This window comes from Pongo pygmaeus, chromosome 2 (assembly GCF_028885625.2).
Source record: "Pongo pygmaeus isolate AG05252 chromosome 2, NHGRI_mPonPyg2-v2.0_pri, whole genome shotgun sequence".
Lineage (NCBI taxonomy): Eukaryota > Metazoa > Chordata > Mammalia > Primates > Hominidae > Pongo > Pongo pygmaeus.
The window spans coordinates 63412698-63433684 of NC_085930.1; the positions used below are offsets into that span (position 1 = coordinate 63412698).

General features: G+C 52.5%; 1 protein-coding gene across 3 annotated transcripts in view; it reads right to left on the reverse strand.

Moving 5' to 3' along the window:
• Positions 1 to 20987, reverse strand: part of SLC6A6 (solute carrier family 6 member 6) — an 87497-nt gene that overhangs the window by 42223 nt on the left and 24287 nt on the right. For 2 of the 3 annotated variants that reach the window (XM_054482264.2, XM_054482262.2), the window contains 2 exons: positions 3123 to 3362; positions 1160 to 1294 (listed from right to left, as the gene is read on the reverse strand). In XM_054482264.2, the coding sequence (XP_054338239.1) occupies positions 1160 to 1294; positions 3123 to 3351 (364 nt within the window). In that variant the 5' untranslated portion in view covers positions 3352 to 3362. Of the gene's footprint in view, positions 1 to 1159; positions 1295 to 3122; positions 3363 to 14089; positions 14381 to 20987 lie in introns of those variants that run through there. The other variant, XM_054482263.2, reaches the window with a different exon arrangement.

Below are 20987 nucleotides of genomic sequence, written 5' to 3' on the forward strand. Positions count from 1 at the left end.
GGAAAATGGATGGATAGTCTAATTACTGAGTGGTTTAATGGAAGAAAGGCTTAAGGATAAATGAATTCATATGGATGACCAAATGAAGAGACTCATATATGTTCCCATCTCTGCCAATTAAATCATAACTGATTATTTTGTGTGCATACTAAGTACTAAACATAGGACTAATGAAGCTACCATTCATTTGATGCTGACTGGCTTCACGTAGCATCTATGTGAAGCATTCTACGTGGCTATGTCATTTTGTCTTCATAGCAACCCTGTGAAGTAAGCATACGACTATATTTCTATTTCATAGATGAGAAAATTGTAGTATAAAGTGACCTTCTCAAAGTCACAAAACTATCAAGGGGAGTTAATGAGACTTGAACCCAGACAGAAAGCGTCCTGAACCTGAATGCTTATCTGCTGCACTCTACTGCCAAGCAGCTACAGGCTTCTCTTTTTTCTTGTTTAGATTCACGGGGTACAGGTGCAGGTTTGTGACAGGAGCATATTGCATGAAACTGAGGTTTGCACTTCCATAGATTCCCGTCACCCAAGTAGTGAACATAGTATGCAATAGGTAGTCTTTCAACCCTTGCTCCCCACCCCTTTTGGAGTCCCCAGTGTCTGTTGTTCCCATCTTTATGTCCCTGTATACCCAAGGTTGAGTTTCCACTTATAAGCAAGAATATGTGGTATTTATTTTTCCGTTTCTGCATCAATTCACTTAGGATAATGACCTACGGCTGTATCCATGTTGCTGCAAAGGCCATATTGCTATTCTTTATGACTGCATAGTCTTCCATGGTATATATGCACCACATTTTCTTTATCTAGTCCACCACTGATGGGCACCTAGGCTGATTCCATGTCTTTGCTACCGTGAACAGTGCAGGTGCAGGCTTCTCTATGCAACAACCTAGGGAAGTGGGCATGCTGGGCCTGACTGAGCAGCTACTGCGTGCTAGGCACTTGCCACATCTCCTTTCCCCGTACTCCTAAGCAGCAGCATCCACATCACACTGGTACTGTACTGGCTGCTATCTTGTGTCAGCACAGAGCTAAGTGATGTGCATGAGGCTCCAATGGACCTGGCGGACAATAGGTGCTCAATAAAAATGTGTGGAACTGATGGGCGCCAGGCCCCAAGTGACCTCTGTCCCATACTCACCAGAGAACAAGGGGCAGATCTTTTCCCAGCAGGTGATGCCCCCTTCAGAGGTGTACTGGCCTATGATGATCTCCAAGAAAAACACAGGCAGGCCGCTCCCAAACAGGAAAATAAAATATGGTATGAGAAACGCACCTGCAGCGAGCAGAATGGGCAAAGGTGAGGCTGTGGCCATGGCAGCGCCGACGCAGAAGGCTCCCAAGCCCTCCCAGCCAATGGAACCAGAGAGAATGCATGAGGGGCATGAGGCTCAAGGCCAAACTCTTGGACCTGGTGGGAAATGCTCCAGGCCCTGCCCACCTGGCCAGCTGGTTTCACCTTTCCAGTGTGCCCTCCGTCTCACCTTCAAATCTACCAGGGACTTCAAGCCTCAGAGCCTTCTTTTTTTTTTTCTTTTTTTTTTTGAGGCGGAGTCTTGCTCTGTCACCCAGGCTGGTTGTGGCGCGATCTTGGCTCACTGCAAGCTCCGCCTCCCAGGTTTACGCCATTCTCCTGCCTCAGCCTCCCGAGTAGCTGGGACTACAGGCGCCCACCACCACGCCCGGCTAATTTTTTGTATTTTTTAGTAGAGACAGGGTTTCACCATGTTAGTCAGGATGTTCTCAATCTCCTGACCTCGTGATCCGCCCGCCTTGGCCTCCCAAAGTGCTGGGATCACAGGCGTTAGCCACCGCGCCCGGATGCCTCAGAGCCTTCATGTCAGCTGTGCCTAATGCCTGCCTGTCTCCTCCACATCCGTCCCTCTGAACAAGGACAGCTTGGCCTCTAAGACCCACTAACACGTCGCCTCTTTGTTGGGGCCTTCATCTACCCTCCCCAGGCCTGCCCAGGGCAGGAGGCAGAAAAGCACCAGCTAGGAAGGGTGCGGTGGTAAGGGGCAGAGGGTAGGCATCTCCGGTGGGGGCAGGACCAAGGGGAAGAATGGGGGGGCAAAGCATCGGGGCAGGGGATCCTACCTGGTGTCCACTAATGGCTTCAGCGGGTCCATAAACCCTTTGAAACTGTGGGCAACTTGGGTCTAGTGTATGTGCTTTGTTCTGGGGAGCGTCTAGGACACTCATCAGAGTCCCAAAGGGGCCTGAGACCTACAAAAGGTTAAGAAACCAGGCTCTAAGGGAGAATTCCCCAAAAGGTGGTTCTACTAATGTGGGCGGCACAAGGCATGCCCATCTCCGCTGACACACAAGCCTTTGACAACAAGCAGTCACCAGCCATGAGCAGTTCCTCCCTATCCAGTTCTCTTCAACCCCGTCATGGCACTAGCAAGAGAGCATCGTTAGGTGCTGCCTGACCTCAACACAACCCCGTAACAGAAGACCTGTCAGAGGGTTCCTGCTTGGAGCCTTCAGCAGGCAAAAACAAAAAAAACAAAAGCAAACCAAAATCCAAAAACCCAAACCAATCAACTCATCAACCCAACCAAGCACAGTCATTACATTTAAAAAATATCTTCACTGTACTTTTTATTCCTGGATACCTTTGGAGCATGACAAATGATACCAGTTTTCCATCTATAGCGGGAAACAGAATTTGCTTTCTGGAGTACATTTGGTAAAGTTAGAAAAGCAAACATGAATGTTAAAGGAAAGATAAAGAAACAGTCAGAGGCAAGTAGACATGGGGGACAGATAAGGAGGTATGTGAATGTCCGGGGCTTGGGAGACACAAGCCCGGCCTTGTCCTGCCTCTTTGGAGATGGCAAACTGGAGGATCAGAGAGGGTAAGGGACCTGCTCAAGGTAACACAGAAAGGCCCTGCAGAACAGCACCCTGATTCTCAGTCAGGCTTATCCCCTGTCTCTAAGGGTGGGGTTGGCAGGGGCATGGCAGGCTGACCTCATGGAGGTCAAGGGGGGGCCAGGGAAAGCAGGGCACAGAGAGGACACGCACACTCTGGTCCCAGCCTCCAGCTCCAAGGCCGCTTTGTACTGGATGGGCTCCCTTGTGGCCCGGCCCAAGCTCACCTCCACCATTCTTGTAGCAGAGGTACGGGAAGCGCCAGACGTTGCCCAAGCCCACGAAGCCACCAGCCACAGAGAGCACAAAGTCGATCTTGCTAGACCACTTCTCCCTCTGCGGAGGTTTCCCCTCAGCCTCATCCTCAGGCCGCGTGCCTGGGCTCTTCCCCGGTGAGGGCTTCAGGATGTCCTTGTGGAAATCTTTCAGACACTGCAGCTTCTCCTTGGTGGCCATCTCCTTGCTTTCTATGGGGGACAAAAGAGAAGCATCCTGCAGCTGATGAGGGACCACCTGTGTGTCTCAGACACAATCTCTGCTTCCTCATCCACGAGCCGGCTCCCACCTGCCCAGGCCTATGGCAAGGGGCCTGGCATCCCTGTCTGTCCAGTGCTGTGACAGCAACATCAGGAGTCATTCAGACCCCTTCATGGACAAGGGACCTCAAGATTCAGGCTGTGGACACTTGCAACCCACAGAATCGGCAGGTTCCATTCCCCGGGCACCTGCTGAAGAGTAGCACCAGAGGCCCCCAGGTTTGTCGTCTGGGTGTCACACTTCAGCCTGCACCCCAGCCCTAGCATCATCTGTCACAAAACACAACACACCCAGGCAGTTCTAGACATCTGCCAAATAACAGCCTGCAAGCAGTTTCTAGAAATTAACAGATACTATTTTCTAAATTTGGATTTGTATTAAAAAAAATGGAGGCTCCTATTTCACAAATGCCTTAATACAGTGCCCAGCCCACAGGGATGACCATTTATAACTGTAACTTAAAAAAACAGATAGACGGAAATGAACGAGGAATGGGGTTTCAGGCTGGAATGGAAACAATATTTGAGATGGGTTGCCATCCAAGTATAGAGAATGGATGTTTATGAAATAGATTTGCAATTTATTAACCAGTCACAACTCTAGCAGAAAAAAAATAAGGGATTTGCACTGGTGAGGATTATGCAAGCATGCTTGTTCATCCCCATTTGTCCACCCTTCTCTAATCATCCTCTGGCTTGCTCTGATTCCAGGGGCTGACCCTGTAGATCCCATAAGCCGGGTTCCCTTGCCCTCCGGCTCCCTGTTGGGTTTGGCCAATGGGAAGCCCCAGAGAAGGTCAAATCTCTAAGCCCCTGGAGCTGTTCATGGTTACCCTCAGCCCACTTATGCTTGGCCCTCAGTCTAGAGGGAGGTCTGCCACCAGTCCGGCCAGAGCCTCTTCTTTCTGTACTTCCTAAGGTCCCCAAGTGCTCACTCACCCTGGCAGCTCAGCCCTGAGGGCCACAGTCACATCCAGTGTGGCCGTCTGTGCAGAAGGTGGATACCCCTGGCTCTCTGAGAACTGACAAGGGTTACCAAGAGCATCCTGATTTCTAGCCCGCAGCGTGAGGAAACAGCTCAAGGCTGGGTCCCCTGCCTTCAAGGGCTGACCCACAACATAACAGAGGGACACAGAAAACGGATGAGCTGGGAAAACCAGAGCTACCAGGCCTACTCGCCCCTCTCTGAGCCTCAGTTTCCCTATCTGCAGAATAAAAAGGATGACAGCAGAAGTGGCTGACTCAGAGCCAAGCAGTCTGGGACACAACTTGTTTGTCTTCATGATCAAACTGGTGGCCAACACTGAAATAATCAGATTTCAGAGAAAAGTCAAGAATTGTAAGTTCTCTTGAAAAATTGGAAGGTTGGACCACAGCGAGCTCATACTCCTCATGGCGATCGCAGACTGGAGCAGATGTGACCATCTTGTCACACGTCCACACCCTGGCCAGCTCACCACCCAGCTCAGGACACACTCGCTTGGCTGGCTCCAGTGGGCATCTGAGTTTGTCTTCTCATCAGAGAACCAAACACTACCTGAAAGCATCTTGTTCAATTCCTCGTTTCCCTGTCGTCTATCTCCTCAACTAGAATAGAGGCTCCTGGGGACAAGGACCGCACCTGCCTTGCTCACAACTGTGTCCCAGAGCCAGGCGCCATGCCTGGCACATAGTAGGGTGTCAGGCAAGAGCTTCTGGGTAGGTGGATCCCAGAGTGGCATCCACAGGCAGCTGGTGACAACTGCAAACCCTGGCTTTGCCAATCCTGTGACCAGACGAGTCACTCGGCCTCAGGGCCTTGCAGGCAGGGTGAGGCAGTAGCTGCCTGAGGACTTGGGATGTGGAGAGGGGATGTGCTGGCTTGGCCCCAGCCGCTGGGCCCACAGGGGCTGTGCTCGAGGAACAGAGGCACAAAAGCCCAACAAAACCCCCGTTTCCCCCACACCTCCTTCCTCTCCCTGGCTCGGGGTGGGGGACCCCAATTGTTTCACTATCTGGCGGCCAGCAGACCAAGAAAGGCTTCCTGAAGCCTCTGGGCAGCTCATGGAGCCCTTCCTCTGTCTGCCAGAGCATCCGCGCCGCTTTTCTCTGCCCTGCTCCCTCGGGGCCGGGCGCGGGATTCGACAGGCCAATGGCTACTGTAAAAATAGTCCTAGCGGCCAGCATTGTTCCAGCATTGACTTGCTCAGCCCCCCGATGGTTATCAGGGCAGCCCATTGTGGGCTGGCTCGGTGGGCGCATAATTGGAGGATGTGAGACTCAACTCCCTCCGAGTGAAGGTGTTTCTCAGGAAATGACCCTGGAGCCTCCTCACCCAGAAGCTCATGACCTCATTGGCAGCTGGGATGGGCCAAGTCCATCCCCGCTAGGAGCTGGGGTCTGCTTCACTGTGGCTACCCTGAGAGTCCTGGCTCTGCCCTCTGGGCACGCAGACCCACTTGCCACACTAACACTCCGAGAACCCTCTAGAAACATGGAGGAGGAGCAACTGGGGTTCCCCAAGTCCCTTTGCTCTAGGCTCTGGTTTCCTACAAAATGAAGCCTCCACCCCCTTCCACACTCAGGACCCCATCGTCCCACCACCTGGGGCTGAGCCAGGATGGGGGTGGGGGTTTTCAACAGGGTAGGGTGGGGACCTGTCACGTGCCTGGCATGGTGGGGGTCTCCCAACTCCTCATTTCTAAGGTGCACCCACCTCTCCACTCGTGAGGGCTGCAGTCACAGGTCCACCTGCCTTGAGGAACACACAGCCAGCAGCCCTGCCCCTGAAGAAGCCCATTCCAGCAAGACCCGCCTGTACATTCCTGGCATCCACCCACATCTCTCTATCGCCATGGCAACCACAAGCTACAGGCCCCTCAGCCCTTGCATTGGCATCTGTGGCAGCCTCCTCACAGGTCTCCCTGCTGCTACTCTGCCCGCCCCTGATCTATTCTCAATGCAGCAGCTGAAGGCAGATTAAAAAGCAGAATCAGGTCCTCATGCCCCCGCCCAACCCTTTGCTCACCCCTAGAAGAAAACACAGGCTCCTCACCATGGCCCACCAGGTCCCAGCACATGCCCCTGACGACCCTCTGGCCCCATCTTCCCTCTCCCCTTCTCCTTGGGTCACGGGCCACACAGAACTGCTTTAGTCCCTCCTACTGCTCAGGCTCAGTCTCCTCTGAACCTTCCCACTGGCTGTTGGAGCCGCAGTATAAAAAGTCCCCTGGCTCCCTGCCAGCTGCCCCAGGCACCCTGGTCCCTACAGGGACCGGAATGTAAGCCTCAACCCAGAAGCTGAAAGTCACTTCCCAAACAGGTGACCTAAGGCAAGTCACTCAACCCCACTAGTCTTCAGTGTCCTCATCTGTAAAATGGGGTAACTGTACCCTCCCTGTGGGAGTGTCATGAGGGTTAAATGAGGGGGGGTGCACAGAAGGTGCTTAGAACAAGATATGGCACACACTCCACACACAGCAACTACATTATGACTTGAGACTATCTCCTCTTATTACCGCTATCACTACTATTCAGTCCACCCCTGGCCTTGGGGTATATAAAGCCTTCATCCTCCCCAGGGTGAGATCAGTAAGGCCCAGAGATGACAAGAGACGCCCTGAGGTCACTCCGCTGGGAGTAACAGTGACCGTGAAGTATTATCCAAACCCTTAGGAGCTTAGCCTCCACTGTCCCTCTGCGGCTCAGTCTGACCTCAGAGGACACCCTCCAGGGAGTCCCCGGAGTATCTCCGTGCACCTCTGCAAACTTGCAATTAGGCCAGTCACCCCAGCCTCCACACACACACACAACTGGTCACCCCGCTGCGCAGTGAGTACTCAGGAGCGAGTCCTCCTCCACAGGCGTCCCTGCACCCGCCGACAAGGGCTGTTTTCCTTGGCACTGGGCCCAGGGTTATTTTGCAGCAGCCGAGATACATAATTCCCCATTTTAAGAGCTTCCTCTTTGGTTATTACAGCTACGAGTGATTAGAATTGACTGATACAGAGGCTCTGGGATGAAGCCTCTCCCTGTGCCCAGCTAAACATTCTCCTTGTCTCTGTGTTCCAGAGGTGACAGCCAGAGCCAGCTGTGCCTGAAACCAACTGCAGATCACCTGGTCAGATTTGGCACACACGCAGCCAGATGCAGCCCTGTGCCAGCGATGCCACGGCTTTACACAATATCCCTTTGCTCTCTCCCTGTTTAATATTAAGATTTGTGAGGACTTATTCTGGGGGCTGAGCTGTTTATGAACACAGTTTCCTATTCTCCAACACTCCTATTGTGGAAGAGACTTTGGTAGTCTATAGATAAAGGAAGCTGAGGCTCACGCAGGGAAGCGAGCAGCCTGGCTGAGGCTACACACACGGGTGGAAAGGAGAGAGAGGCTCAAGGCCAGAGTTCCCACCTGGCCACCTGGCCCTCCGGCACTGAGCAAAGCTTAGAAAGAGGTCTCTGCACTGCTTGCAAATGGGGACCCCTATATCTTGCTCTGCCTCCCTCCCGGTGCCCTGAGCACCAGCCAGCTGGGCTTTGAGTTGAGTTGCAGATGCTGCCTCCCTCAGCATCTACCACCTCAGTCCAAGGCTCTGGGGCAAGTCAAGCCCTTGCCTCTTTTTTTCCTGGGCAACCTTCCCAGAGGCTCGAGAGTTCTCTGCACCTGCCCTGCCATCCTGCAGACCCTGAACTTCTCAATTTAACAACCAGTGTCCTACATGTCTCTTTCTGGTGAAGAACAATGATTTAAATCTCATATCGTCAATGGCATAACCACTCAGGAGCTTCTGCCATGCTTTTAGGAAGAGGCCAGGTCCTTGTCTGTTTCCTATTTAGCCTGCTTCTCCCACCCCAAACTGCCTAGCACATAGCTGGCCTTTAAGAAAGATCTCTGGGCCAGGTTTCTCAGCAAACCTCTTGGTTAAGCAAACTGATCTGCGGGTTGGGCAAGCAGCTCCTAGAGTCCCAGAACAGGGGCAGGAGGAGACCTGGATGACATCCATTCTACAGGTGGGGAAAACTGAGGCCTAAACAACTCCCCGCCCATTAGGCTTGCTGTAGAATCAAGTGCCTGGCTGGACCCCTTGCCTCGCCCTTTCCATAGCAGGCATCTCTCTCCTTTCCTCACTTTTCTGCCCATTCCAGAGCCAGATTCTGGGCTGAGGCCATGACTAAGCTGTGTGACTCAGAGCAAGTAACAACCTCTCTGTGCCTCAGCTTCCTCACTGGTAAAAAATGAGGGTAAAAACAAGACCAGGGACTAAGTAGGATGATGCCTAATGTTATTCAGCACAGAGCCTAGCACATACCAATTGATCAATAAATAGTAGCTTTAAAAAAAAAAAAAACAGTCAGCCACATTGCAATTCTATTATACTTTGTGGCAAACATTCTACCCTGTGTTTGTTTTAAAAAAAGAAAAAGTGGGCCAGGCGTGGTGGCTCACGCCTGTAATTCCAGCACTTTAGGAGGCCAAGGTGGGCAGATCACTTGAGGTCAGGAGTTCAAGACCAGCCTGGCCAACATGGTAAAACCCCATCTCTACTAAAAATACAAAAAAAAAAAAAAAAAATTAGCCAGATGTGGTGATGCACGCCTGTAATCCCAGCTACTCAAGAAGCTGCGGCAGGAGAATTGCTGGAATCCGGGAGGTGGACACTGCAGTGAGCCAAGATCGCACCACTGCAGTCTAGCCTGGGTGACAGAGCAAGACTCCATCTCAAAAAAATAAAATAAATAAAATAAAATAAAATAATAAATAAATAAATAAATAAGAAAAAGTGGATGGTTGGAGGTATTGGGGAATTGCTGGTCAAAAACCACAAAATTTCAATTATGCACGAGGAGTAAGTTCGATAGATCTATTATGTATGTCATGGTGTCATGCTGATTAAAATTAATAACATATTGTATACTTGAAAACTGTTGAGAGTAGATTTTAAGCGTTCTCACTATACACAAAAAATGCTTAGTAAGCAAGGTGATACGTAAGTTAATTGGCTTGATCTAGTCATTCTACAACATACGCAGATGTGAAACATCATGTTATATACCATAAATACATACAATTTTTATTTATCAATTTTAAAACTTCCAGCCTGGGCAATATGGCAAAACCCCATCTTTACAAAAACTACAAAAATTAGCTGGGTGTGGTGGCACATGCCTGTAGTCCCAGCTACTTGGGAGGCTGAGGTGGGAGGGTCACTTGAGCCTCGAAGGTCAAGGCTGCAGTGAGCCATGATTGCCCCACTGCACTCCAGCCTGGGTGACAGAGCGAGACCCTGTCTCCAAAAAAAAAAAAAAAAAAAAAAAAAAGTTACTTTTAAGAAAAAGATAGCTGTGTTTATTAAGCACTGACCATATACACAAGCAGAATATGTATCTTTTTAAAAAGAGCACTGACTACAAGCACATTTTCATTTTCTTAGCTAATCCCCTCAGTGGGTGCTGCTACCATCCTTCCTGTGCTGATAAAGCACAGAGATGTGAAGTCACTTGTCCACAGTCACACAGTGAGGAAAAGGCCACTTAAGCTCCAAATGCCCCCCAGGTCTGTCTTGGCCTCTGAAGTCCATGTTCTCAACCACCGAAGCTGCTATGGGTCAAATGAAATGGGGTCTGGTGTCTTTAAGGAGCCAGCTGCAAGCCGGCTGACAAACCAGGGAACTAGGCAAGGGCAAACAGGGAAGTGAAGGGCCACATGATGGAGACGGGGCTCAGGAGGCTGGACAGGGCCTGGGGAGCAGTCAGTGCCAAGGGCCACAGGGCTGGGCCAGGCCAGCTGATGAAACAGCACAGACTCAGGCAGGACAGATGGCGTGCTGGACTGGAGCCCTCCTCTAGCAAACAGGGAGCTCTGATGGGGCTCCCTGGACCACTGTCTCCATAGATTCTGGGCTAGGTACAGGCTCAGTGAGCAGGATGGCCAGGATCTATTAGTGATGCCTGCCAAGGGCACTCTCCTTGGCCCTAGTGTTTAACAATTAAGCACCAAAAAAAAAAAAAACAGGGAGTTGTTGTTAGGAGTGCTATTCCTGGGTGGGCGTGGTGGCTCACACCTTTAATCTCAACACTCTGGAAGGCTGAAGTGAAAGGGTGGCTTGAGGCCAGGAGTTCCAGATAAGCCTGGGCAACACATTTGGACCCTGTCTGTACAAAAAGTTAAAAAAAATTAGCCAGGTGTGGTCACGTGCACCTGCAGTCCCAGCTACTCAGGAGGCTGCAGTAGGAGGATCACTTGCACCCGGGAGTTGGAGGCTGCAATGAGTTGTGATCATGCCACTGCACTCCAGGCTGGGTGACAGAGCAAGACCCTGTTTCTAAAAAGATGAAAAAATAATAATAATAAAGTAGAAGCGCTTTCCACCACTCTGTTCTAAGTGGAAATTAATCAAAGGCTTTTTTCTCTTTTATATATATTTTAAAAGTACACTTTTAAGAGACTGAATCATTGAATTGTATCATGTGGTCTGTATCTGTTGGTTATCTGCTCCCAAGGAAAGGCTAACTCAAGCGTGATGAGCTCCAAAGCCTCCAGAAGCCTGGTGGGCAAAGGACAGGAGTCCACTGGGGTGGGGAGGTCGCAGGGAAGAGTGGGAACCAGGGGACAGGAGGAGTCTGGACTCTCACAGGCAGCTCTCCTTAGCTCCCACTACTGCAGGTGCCTTTGGGACTGGGGCCCACTGGGGCTGGATCCTCCAGCTTCTCAAGAGATGTTGAAATCTGGGCTGTATGCACACACACATTTTTCAGTTTCTAAACCACCACCTGGGTCAAACACAAATGCAGAGGGGGCCAGACTCAGCCTGTGGCCAGTTTGTTCCCTTTGGTCACACTATTGCCCCCAGGTCACGTAAGGTGGCCGTGGCAAAGGGAAGAATGGGCTCGTGCGGAGATGCTGACCAGGCTGGCCTACAGCCCTGATGGCTTGTCCTGGTGAGGTCATCCAGGAAGCCAGGCATTGTTTTGCCCGGAACAAAGCCAAAACAATGAGCAAAGATATTCTGGTCGTAGTGAAAGTGAATTCTGTTGAGGAAATTGTTTCAGCATGCCATCTCTGGGACAGGGGCTTGTTATCTACCTGGGGTTCAGCATCCTCGGATGAGGTCCTCCCCTCTCCTGATTTAACTGCAACCTCCACCCCACCAAAGTACGGGTCTACCCTCAGAGACCCCCAACCTCCGCTAGAAGCCTCCTGCCTGGATCACACTTAGTCCTCAACCTGCAGAAAAGCCTCTACCTCACCCCCAGCCTCATCAGTCTTGCCTTTCACAGATCAGGAGGCCGAGGCTCAGAGAAGGGGGAAGCCTTATCCCAGGTCCCACAGCTACAGGACAGTGGGCCAGGATTTGCACCCACATCCCAATTCCATGACCTTGGTGCCACCCTGGGGCAAGGTGACCTTTGGACGGGGACCAGCCAGACCACGTAGTTCTTCTTAGTCTGTGGTTTGCTGGGGGAGAGTGAATGACAGTGAGCAGGTTTTGCAAAGAACTAGCCTCTGGAACAATGCCGGGGGTGGTGAGACACGGTATGAGTCCAATAGACAGCCAACTTGTCACCTTCCCCTCATAAAAACATTGGCAGGTGAACACAAGGTCTGGGGACTGGGTCCAAACTGTTTTATCATCTCCTTGGAAGTGGCAGGACCTGGCCCAAAGCCCCAGAGAACCACAGTCTGGCAGCAGAGGAGAGGCAGCAAGGAGAGTGTCACCATGCCAGTTGCAGGGGGAGGGGTGGAGGCACGGCAGGCTCCCGGTGGCAGGATGGCCTGGGAAGGGCCAGGATAAGGCAGGGTGGCTGGCGCTGCCCCAGATGAAGGTGTTTGAGGCACACACCATACTCCAAATGGAGGTGCCCCACAGCAGAGCCCAGTGGGCGAGGTCAGAAAGCTGGGTCATGCAGGCCAAGTCACTTCCCCTCTGCAGCTCAGAGGTCCAGGGTTAGAACAAAGGTTTGAGTGGCTTTCACAAGCAGTGGCTGTTAACTCACCCTACTATGTGCCAGGCACTGCTTTAGGAACTGGAGACAGTGGGTGAGCCCTACCAAGCTGACCTGCAGAAGGGGAGATACACACTAAACACATAAATGAGCAATTATTTACGACAGTGCCCAGCACACAGAAGGCAACAAAGTAGGCCCCTCTGCGGAGGTGACATTTCATAACAGCAGCAGCTCGCTGAGGACTCACTGTGGCAAGCCCTTTCCAGGCACCAACTCACTCACTTACTCCTCACCAGCCCGGATGATGGAAAGAGGCCCAGAGAAGTAAAGCCACTTGCCCAAGGTCATACAGCTGGGATTCAAACCCAGAAGCTCGGCTGTAGGGAACAAGCTTTTAACCACACTGAAGCTGAGGCAAAGAACTGGGGGCAAAGAAATGGGGGAACACTGTTCTAAGAGCAGAGAACAGCAGGTGTAAAGAGGGCCATGGTGCACATAGTGAAGAAACAGAAAGCCAGTGTGTGGCAGAGAGGAAGAGGGGACGGGGCCCCCAAGGCCAGAGTTAGAACCTGGATTTATCCCAAGTTTTGTGCTGCCCCAGTGAGGGCTCAATGCTTTTGGCTAAAAGCCCTGGATTGTCCCTGGCCACCAACCCTTCCCATCTACTCTGAAAGGGAACTTAAGGGCCCATGTTGGTTTTTTCCCTGCAGGTACTTATATGACTTTTTTTTTTTTTTTTTGAGACAGAGTCTAGCTCTGCTGCCCAGGCTGGAGTGCAGGGTGCGATCTCAGCTCTCTGCAACCTCCGCCACCTGGGTTCAAGGGATTCTCGTTTCTCAGCCTCCTGAATAGCTGGGATTACAGGTGTGTGCCACCACACCCAGCTAATTATTTAGTATTTTTAGTAGAGACGGGGTTTCACCATGTTGGCCAGGCTAGTCTCAAACTCCTGACCTCAAGTCATCCACCCGCCTTGGCCTCCCAAAGTGCTGAGATTACAGAGGGGAGCTACCATGCTCAGCTAACACTTTCTGGTGGTGCCTGTAGAGTCGTTAACCCCACACCTCGGCCGCCTGGGTTCGTCACCATGAGCTGAGAACCTGCGGGGTGGGTGGCCAGAATGTCTTCCCCTTGGCCAAGGACCTAACACCTAAGACTGGTGGCACAAACACAACATCCTTGTGCAGGAAGCCCAAACCCTGCCGGCTCCATGGGTGAAGCCACGCTTTGAAAGGAACAGGGTCACCCTTTGCTGTGATGTGCTCTTGGGAAGTCATCTGCCCACTCTGCTCTGAGCAGGCACTCGCTTACCTGGGGCAATTCTCCCTGGGGGAGGTGGCGGGAGGGAACAAAAGCTCTGGCTGACTGAGCACCTGCTACACACCTGGCCCAGGGCCATCACAGGGGTACTGGGTCACCTTCCCACCTTCACAGCGCTAACGACTAGAGAAGGAGGGGGGGGCTCGTTTTGTTAAAGAAACAAAAATTATTCTACAAGTTCAGAGGAAGGACAAGGTTCCGTGTCTGGTCAAGGGTAGGCTTCAAAGACGTCTCTGGTCAAAGAATCCCTGAGAGCTGGGCCTGACAGCCTGGACACACAGAGGAAGGTCAAGTCCCTGGGATGCTGTCTGAGGGGACCCTGGACACCACTCAGTAGACTTCCTGGGCACTTGGTACCCACAGCTGGGCTGGAGGAGAAAGAGAAGCTTGGGGAGGGCCACCAAAATGCCTACCTTGGGTACTTGGAGGCCTGTTTCCACAGCCAGAGGCAGGGCCGAGAGTGGCCCCATCTGCAGATTCTGCACACGTCGGGGCTTCTCCTGACCCGGGGAGTCGCGCACTGTTGGACTTGCTCTTAAGGCTGGGGTTTTGGGGTTGTTTTCCTGTTGCTATGTGTTTAGGCCAATAACAGCACAACGGTCACACTGCCTGCAGCCCTGCTCCAGGGTGCAGGGGCTGGGTGAAGGGTCAGAGGGAGCCAAGCCCCTTTTCCATCTCCTTCCCCCATGGCCCAGGGCTGGCTGGAGTCAGGCTGCTGTAGGGGCCCCTGGAGCCTGCGGAAGGAGTGGGTGAGTCAGCAGGCAGCCACCTCCTGGCACTGACTCACCAGCGACAGGGCTGTCACTCTTGCTGTCAGCTTCGCTAGCAGCCCAGCCCTCAGCCTGGTTTTGCCGGAAATGGGGGCGGGGTAGGGTAGACCAAGAGCCTGAAACAGGCTCTGCAGAGCCCAGGATTATTTCTGGAGGCCACAAAAAAGAAACTCAAGAAAAGAGAAAGGTTGGTTGCCATTTCCTTGACCTTCTCCTTTTAAGCTGTAAGAAGCCTAAAGCCCTGCTCCTTGTTGGCTATGAAAAGCAGAGGGCAGCCCCTCCCTTGCTCTATAGAAACTGGAAGGATACAGGCTCCAGTGACAGAGTCAGCTAAGGGTGCACGTGCAGGAGCCGGGCCACCCCCAACTCTGTCACTGTGGCTCTGCCGGATGCCACAGTGCCATGGAAACCAGTCAGGGCGCTCTGCTATACAGCCTTGGGCAAGTCACCTTCTCTCTTCAGCGTCAGTGTTACCCTCTCTAAAATGGGCACAATATCCCATCTACAGTATGTGAAACTCCTACCTCATTAAATGTTTGCAAACGACCTCCCCCTCCTTGTTCCTCTTTCAAACATGCTTTTCCCCCTGACGAGGATGTATTTTCTTCTTCCTTCCTACCTCTGCCCCACCTCACTCGGACTCAGAAATTCAGCTCGACCACAGTGTGGTGCTAGAGGAACCAAACAGCCTGGGATTTAGCAAGACAGGGTGGGGAACTAGCACTGTCGGTCACCAGTGCCCACTGTGTTCTGGAGCACAGGGGCCTGCTCTTCTTAACTGGAAGCAGATTCCTAGGCCCCCTCCACCATCCAGAACCAGCCCAAGACCCCCAGGGGTTGCTGAAGCACACGCTGTGGTTTCTCAAGCCCCAACACCTTGGCTTGTGCTGTGCCCTCAGCCCGGTACACTCTTCCCCTGCCTAATGAGCAGGCACCCCTCACAGCATCGATGGGACAGCCTCCAGGACAGCTCTGTCCCTGCGTTCCCAGCCTGTACTGTCGCTGTCTGTTACTCCCCAGTCACCCAGGTCCTGCTTCCTGACATCTAGTATTAATACAAGGCCCAGCATGACGAGGATTCTTCAGATGGAATGTTTAGGGTTCAGGGCTCTGGGGACACTCTGCGTAGGGAGAAACAGCCTTCCACTTCAGGCATTCTGAGGGCTCCTCTACGAGGGCGACAGCAAACTGCAATGACAGATGCTGGGGGCTGTGGACAGTGGGGAAGGATGGACCAGGATGTGCTCCCAACATCTGAGCACAGTTTCCCATCAAATGGTCAAAACTCTACAGATGAACCCCAGATCTTTAGGAAATCACTTTTCATTAAACGATATGTCCATTCCTGAGCATCTTCCAATAATGACTTTGAAGTTAATTTTTCCTGCCCCTAAAGGTTTGCCAAGTGCCAGGGGATGCCCTGGGATCCCACACAAAATCAAAGACTCACAGTGGAGCTTCGGAGGTCTTGGCACGTCCACATCCAAACCCATTTTACAGATGAGGAAACTGAGGCCCAGGCCACACAGCAGATCAATGACAAGACAAAGCTACAGTCTCTAGCCTCCTCCACAGACGACCCCATCAGAGCTGGAGGGAACTCATTTCACAGAGGGGAAACTGAGGCCTGAAAGATGTGGTGGAGGGGCGGGACATTCCCGACAACCCCAACTTATTGGGATACAGTGGACGCCAGAGGCTGAACATAAGCTCTTCTTCCAAACCTGGGAGGATGAGGCTCATATCTAATTCTGTCAGGTTGGCAACTGTTGGTGCAGCGGTGGCAGCGACTTCCAGCACTACAAGATGGTGCCTAACAGCGGCTACTGCTCAGCCAGAAGAAAAGCTCAGCACTAAAATCCATACTCAGGTGGGGCTAGGATGCAGGGAGGACTGACACTTCTCAACTGTGGTCTTCCTATATGCAGAGGCCATCTCCCAGGGCAACCCCCAGTGGTAGCCATCTCCCTCAACTTTCCATTGCAATTTAGCTTAAGCTCTGGGGGTGCTGGGGACATGGTATACCTTCTGATGGCCTGTCACTCATGGTGTGGCCCAAGAGGCCACACCAACCATTGGAAACTCCTTGGAGGCATGCCCTGAGCTCCGCTCCCACCTGCTTAGCCGGGTTTGTTTCTAGCAAACCCCAAATGCCTGCCATGTCAGCCCCCAGCTCAAGAACTATCAGTGACTCCCAGCTGCCTAGATAATAATCTAAACTTCTCCTCTTGGAATCCCAGGCTTACTAGAGTTGTCTGCCTTGCCCCCAATCTCTGCCACCTTATTTCTCCTTTTGCCCAGCATGAGTCTCCCCGGCATTGCCCCTTTCAAGTCTGTGCTTGATTTGTGGGTTCTCTTACATTTAGGTAGATACCACCCACCTGGAAGACCCTGGCCCAAGTGTCACCTCCCTGCAAAAGCCCTTCCCGCCCACCCAAGACTCTTCCGTTTAGCATCCTCCAGCTCAAATCACCCCTACCATTCACCAGACACTGGACTCTCATTCAGAACTGTGCAACTTTGGATAAAGTTCAAAGTTCTCCTTGGGAAACCTCAGTTTCTTGACCTGTAAACGGGCCTCATAATCTGTAAAGTCATTCATTGCTGAAGTCTGTGGGATCTTAGGAGGGACTAGTGGATGACCAAAATCCTCACATGAGGAACATCAGAGTTGCCTGAGGCACTGGCTAAAAATGCAGATGCCTGGGCCCATGCAGACCTACTGACTGAATTTTCAAGGTGGGGGCCCACGAATCTGTCCTGTTTAACCAGCTTCCCAAGTGAATCTTAAAATCAGGTGAGGTTGGGAATGGCGGTGCTAATAATGAACTGGGAGGCACTTGGGCAAAACATCAAACAAAATCAGCTCAGGAAAGAGATTAAGGCTGGTTGATGACAGTGTGTGTATGTGATGCGTGTGTGCACACAGACGTCTCATCTGCCAGACTGTGAGCATCTAGGGGCTGGGCCAGGCTGAGTTTCACTTCTGCCAGCCTCACTAAGTCCAGGATCATCCCAATAGCCATTTATCCCGGACTTGAGAGTTTGCCAGAGAGTCTCTTATTCCCTATTGCTGCTGCTCCTCACCAGGCCCTGGCAGATGAAGACCTTGGCCCTCATTTTACAGATAAGGAAAATGAGGCTCAGAGGAGAATGACCTGGCCAAGGTTACTCCATAGCAAGTTGCAGAGCCCAGATGTGGACCCAGGACAGAGCCAACATGCCTTTATTCACTTGCTAAAGAGAAAGGGAGTTTGAGAAATCAAGGCAAAGGCTGGCAGGGGTGACCTAGGGCTCCTGGAGCTGGGCAGCTGAGTGGGGCCTGCATGTTTAATACTGGGGGGAGAAGCCTTGGAGACCAACCCCAGTTCCTGGGGTTAGTGGGGTGCAGAGGGAAAAAGAAGCCTGGCCTTGTCTCTGTAGCAGGCGAGGGACACAGTTCAGCTGAGCAGGCCCCAGGCAGTGTCTCTAAGGACAGGAATGAGCTGCAAGGCACATTGCCTAGGACTTAGGGGCTCCCTTCACTGTCACTCAGCAGAGAGGAGTCACTTTCTCCAGTGGAGGCAGCAGGTGGGACTTCCCCAACAGCAGAAACACCTGTCCCTTAAACACCACCTCCCCAGGCATAGGGAACAATGGCAGGAAAGGCCACCGGAGGCTCTGGTGACACTGCTTGACCAAGGTGAGGCTTGCTCTGCTCTGGACTGTGGTTTAGACCTGCTCTCAGGAGACTCAGAAGCCTGGAGGTGCAGGGTCCCAAATGTCCCTCCCACACACCTGCACACACGGCCCCTCTCTCAGCGAAGGCACCCTCCCCAGGAGACAAAGTTGTACACCATAAATAAACCTGTCTGTGCTTCAGGTTCCTCAAATATAGAATGGGAGTAATAACAGTACCTAAGTTGTGAGGCTGTTGAGAGATTAAAGAACCAAACATGTATGGACTGCTTAGAACAGTGCCTGGCATACAGCAGGCACTTAGAAAGTTCAAGCTATCAGGATGATGACAAAATTGACCGGCATTCTTCCTCAAACCATGGGCAGCCTGGGCTCTGAGCCGAGGCCCTGCTGAGCATCTCTTGGGCGCCATGCCTGCTGAGTGCTTTACAGATCATCTCACAGGGCCAAGACCAGGGCTCAAACACTGGCCAACCGGTTCTGAGATTCAGGGTGTCACCCTAACACCTGGGCCTCCTCCTAGCTGCCCCCTCCCTTCTATTCCAACTCTCTCTCTCCCAGGCCTCTCAGGGGCCAGCCTCCTCTTCTGCAGTGCATGTGACTGGGGGATCCTGGGGTCCCCATCAATATTCTTGCTGAGCAACGTGGGTCCCCTGGGTTGGTGGGTCCCTGGGTATCTGAGCACAGATGTGAAAACCTGCCATCACCTCCCTCCCCTAGCCCTTAGGGGAGCATCTCAGGGCAGAAAGCAGAGTGGACGAGCCGAGGGCTGGATCAGGGCCTGCAGTTCCCCATGCAAAGTACTGAGTACCCTTCTGGCCCTTGGGATGGTGGCATCTGCTAAGCTGGGGACATGGAAGTTACAGGGGCTGGGAACTGGACTCGAGAGTAGAAAAGGACTTTGCTATGGACCTGCAGAGCAACCCCAACAACCCACAGGAGGGGACAGCAGGGCAGCTCCTTGGAGCAGGGTGGCCAGGCAGCTTCTCTCCACCTGCTGGCCCCTGCCAACACCTTGGGCAGCTGGAGAGAAAACCTTCAGGAGAGGAATGTCACCTTGCTGGTGGCCCCCAGGATGGCTGCAACTGCAGAAATCAGACACTGGGACCCCTCAACATGGCAGCTTTGAAACCCCACAGCTCCTGGCTGAAGGTCCTTGGGCACTGGGGACCCCTCCTTTAGGCATTATTGAATGACAGATCAGCCCAACAACTTACAGTACAGTAAGGAGACAGAGGCCCGGGAAGGAAGGCGGGGCTAGCCAGGAAGCTCTGAAGCCAGGCTGATGGGGCTCAAACCCCAGCTCTGCAACCCTGGGCAGCATATGCTCTGTGCCTCGGTTTCCTCACCTGTAAAACATGGCTGATAATGGCATCGACCTCACAGGGTGGATGGCGATCACACCAGGTTAATTGCTCAGGACAGGGCCAGGTGCCCAGAGAAGTGTACGTTAAAACTCCACGTGTGAAGGGGATCATCTACTCATGCTGGGGCTAATCTGGAAGAGCTGCCTGCCTGTAGCAGGACTCAGGACAGCTGCAATTATTGCGGTTGGCTCTTAGGTCTCCCCAAAGGGCTTCTACTCTGTGGCTGTCCAAGGCCAGGCTGTGGGCTATGCCACTCTGGAATGAAGCCTTCCCCAGCCCACAGTGTGAGGTGTCCTTGCCTTCTAACATTACTGCCTTATGCTTTTTGGGGTCTTATTATTTTTGGTATGTGGTTTCCCCTTTTACATCATGGTGAGAGCAGTTGTCACTTAAAAAAAATCCCCATACGGTGGTAAAATTAAAAGTGTGCCAGCCAAGGGCAGGTCACTCCACTTCTCAATCCAAATTTTGTTTTTGAATTTGGAGTAGCTTGTGAAATTCAACACTATCATTTGGCCTAGTGTCTCCATTGCACAGGTGGGGAAACTGAGGCCCAAGTGGAGAAGGGCTGCTTGAGCCTGGATGAGAGCCTTGGTCTCCCATGTCCTAGGTCTGGTCTGGATGTCCAGTTCCCTCCCCTGCTGCCTGGATGTCCTAGGACCAGCAGGGCTCCCTACTGATTTGGGGTGCTCTCTCCCAGGCCTAGGAAACACACAGCCCCAAATCCCACGGAGGTCCTTGGCCCCAAGGGAGGGTTCCACCGACCCCTGTCCACCTGGCAACCCATCTTGGGTCAGTTCAGGTACTGAGAGGATGCCTCCAGCAAGGATTTGGGCTGAGGTGGGAAAACAGAGGCTCCCATTGGTAGTCTGGTGGGGGGCGACCTGGGCAAGTATCCTCAGTGAGAGGAGCCATGCCCTCCTCTAAGCTGCGGGCCTCTGGGGAAGACCTTTGTCCCACTGGGGGCTCTGGCAGGGCCACCCAGGTTGCCAGGAATTAAGTGTGACCAAAGGGCTCCCACATTGGCCTCCTGTACCCTCTCACCGTGGGCAGAGTCCACTGAACCCCATTTCCCAGGTGACTACAGCTGCTGGTGACCTCACAGAGCATGAGTCACAGAAGGGAACCCAGTGTGGTTCTGGAAAGAGGCAGAGGCTCTGTGAGCAGATGGGGACATGGGTGGACAAGCAAGCACTACTTACTCACTGGAGGTAGGGGAGACTGAGGCACAGAAGCAGCCAGAGAGTGCAGAAGACACCCAGCACCTAGGGTCTCTGTGCCTCAGAATATCTGAGCATGAGGTCACAATGCCCCTTCCAGCACAGCGCAGGGTGCTGGGAGGCTGTGTTTTCCAGGAAAGTACACCACATAAGAACGCTCCGCAGCAGAACTAAAGCCAGAGAGGGGTTCCTTTATCACAGAACCCCCCATTGCCACGCCGTTTCTGGGAGCCCCTGCCATTCCCGGGCCCTGGAAGACACATTCCTGCTTATCCT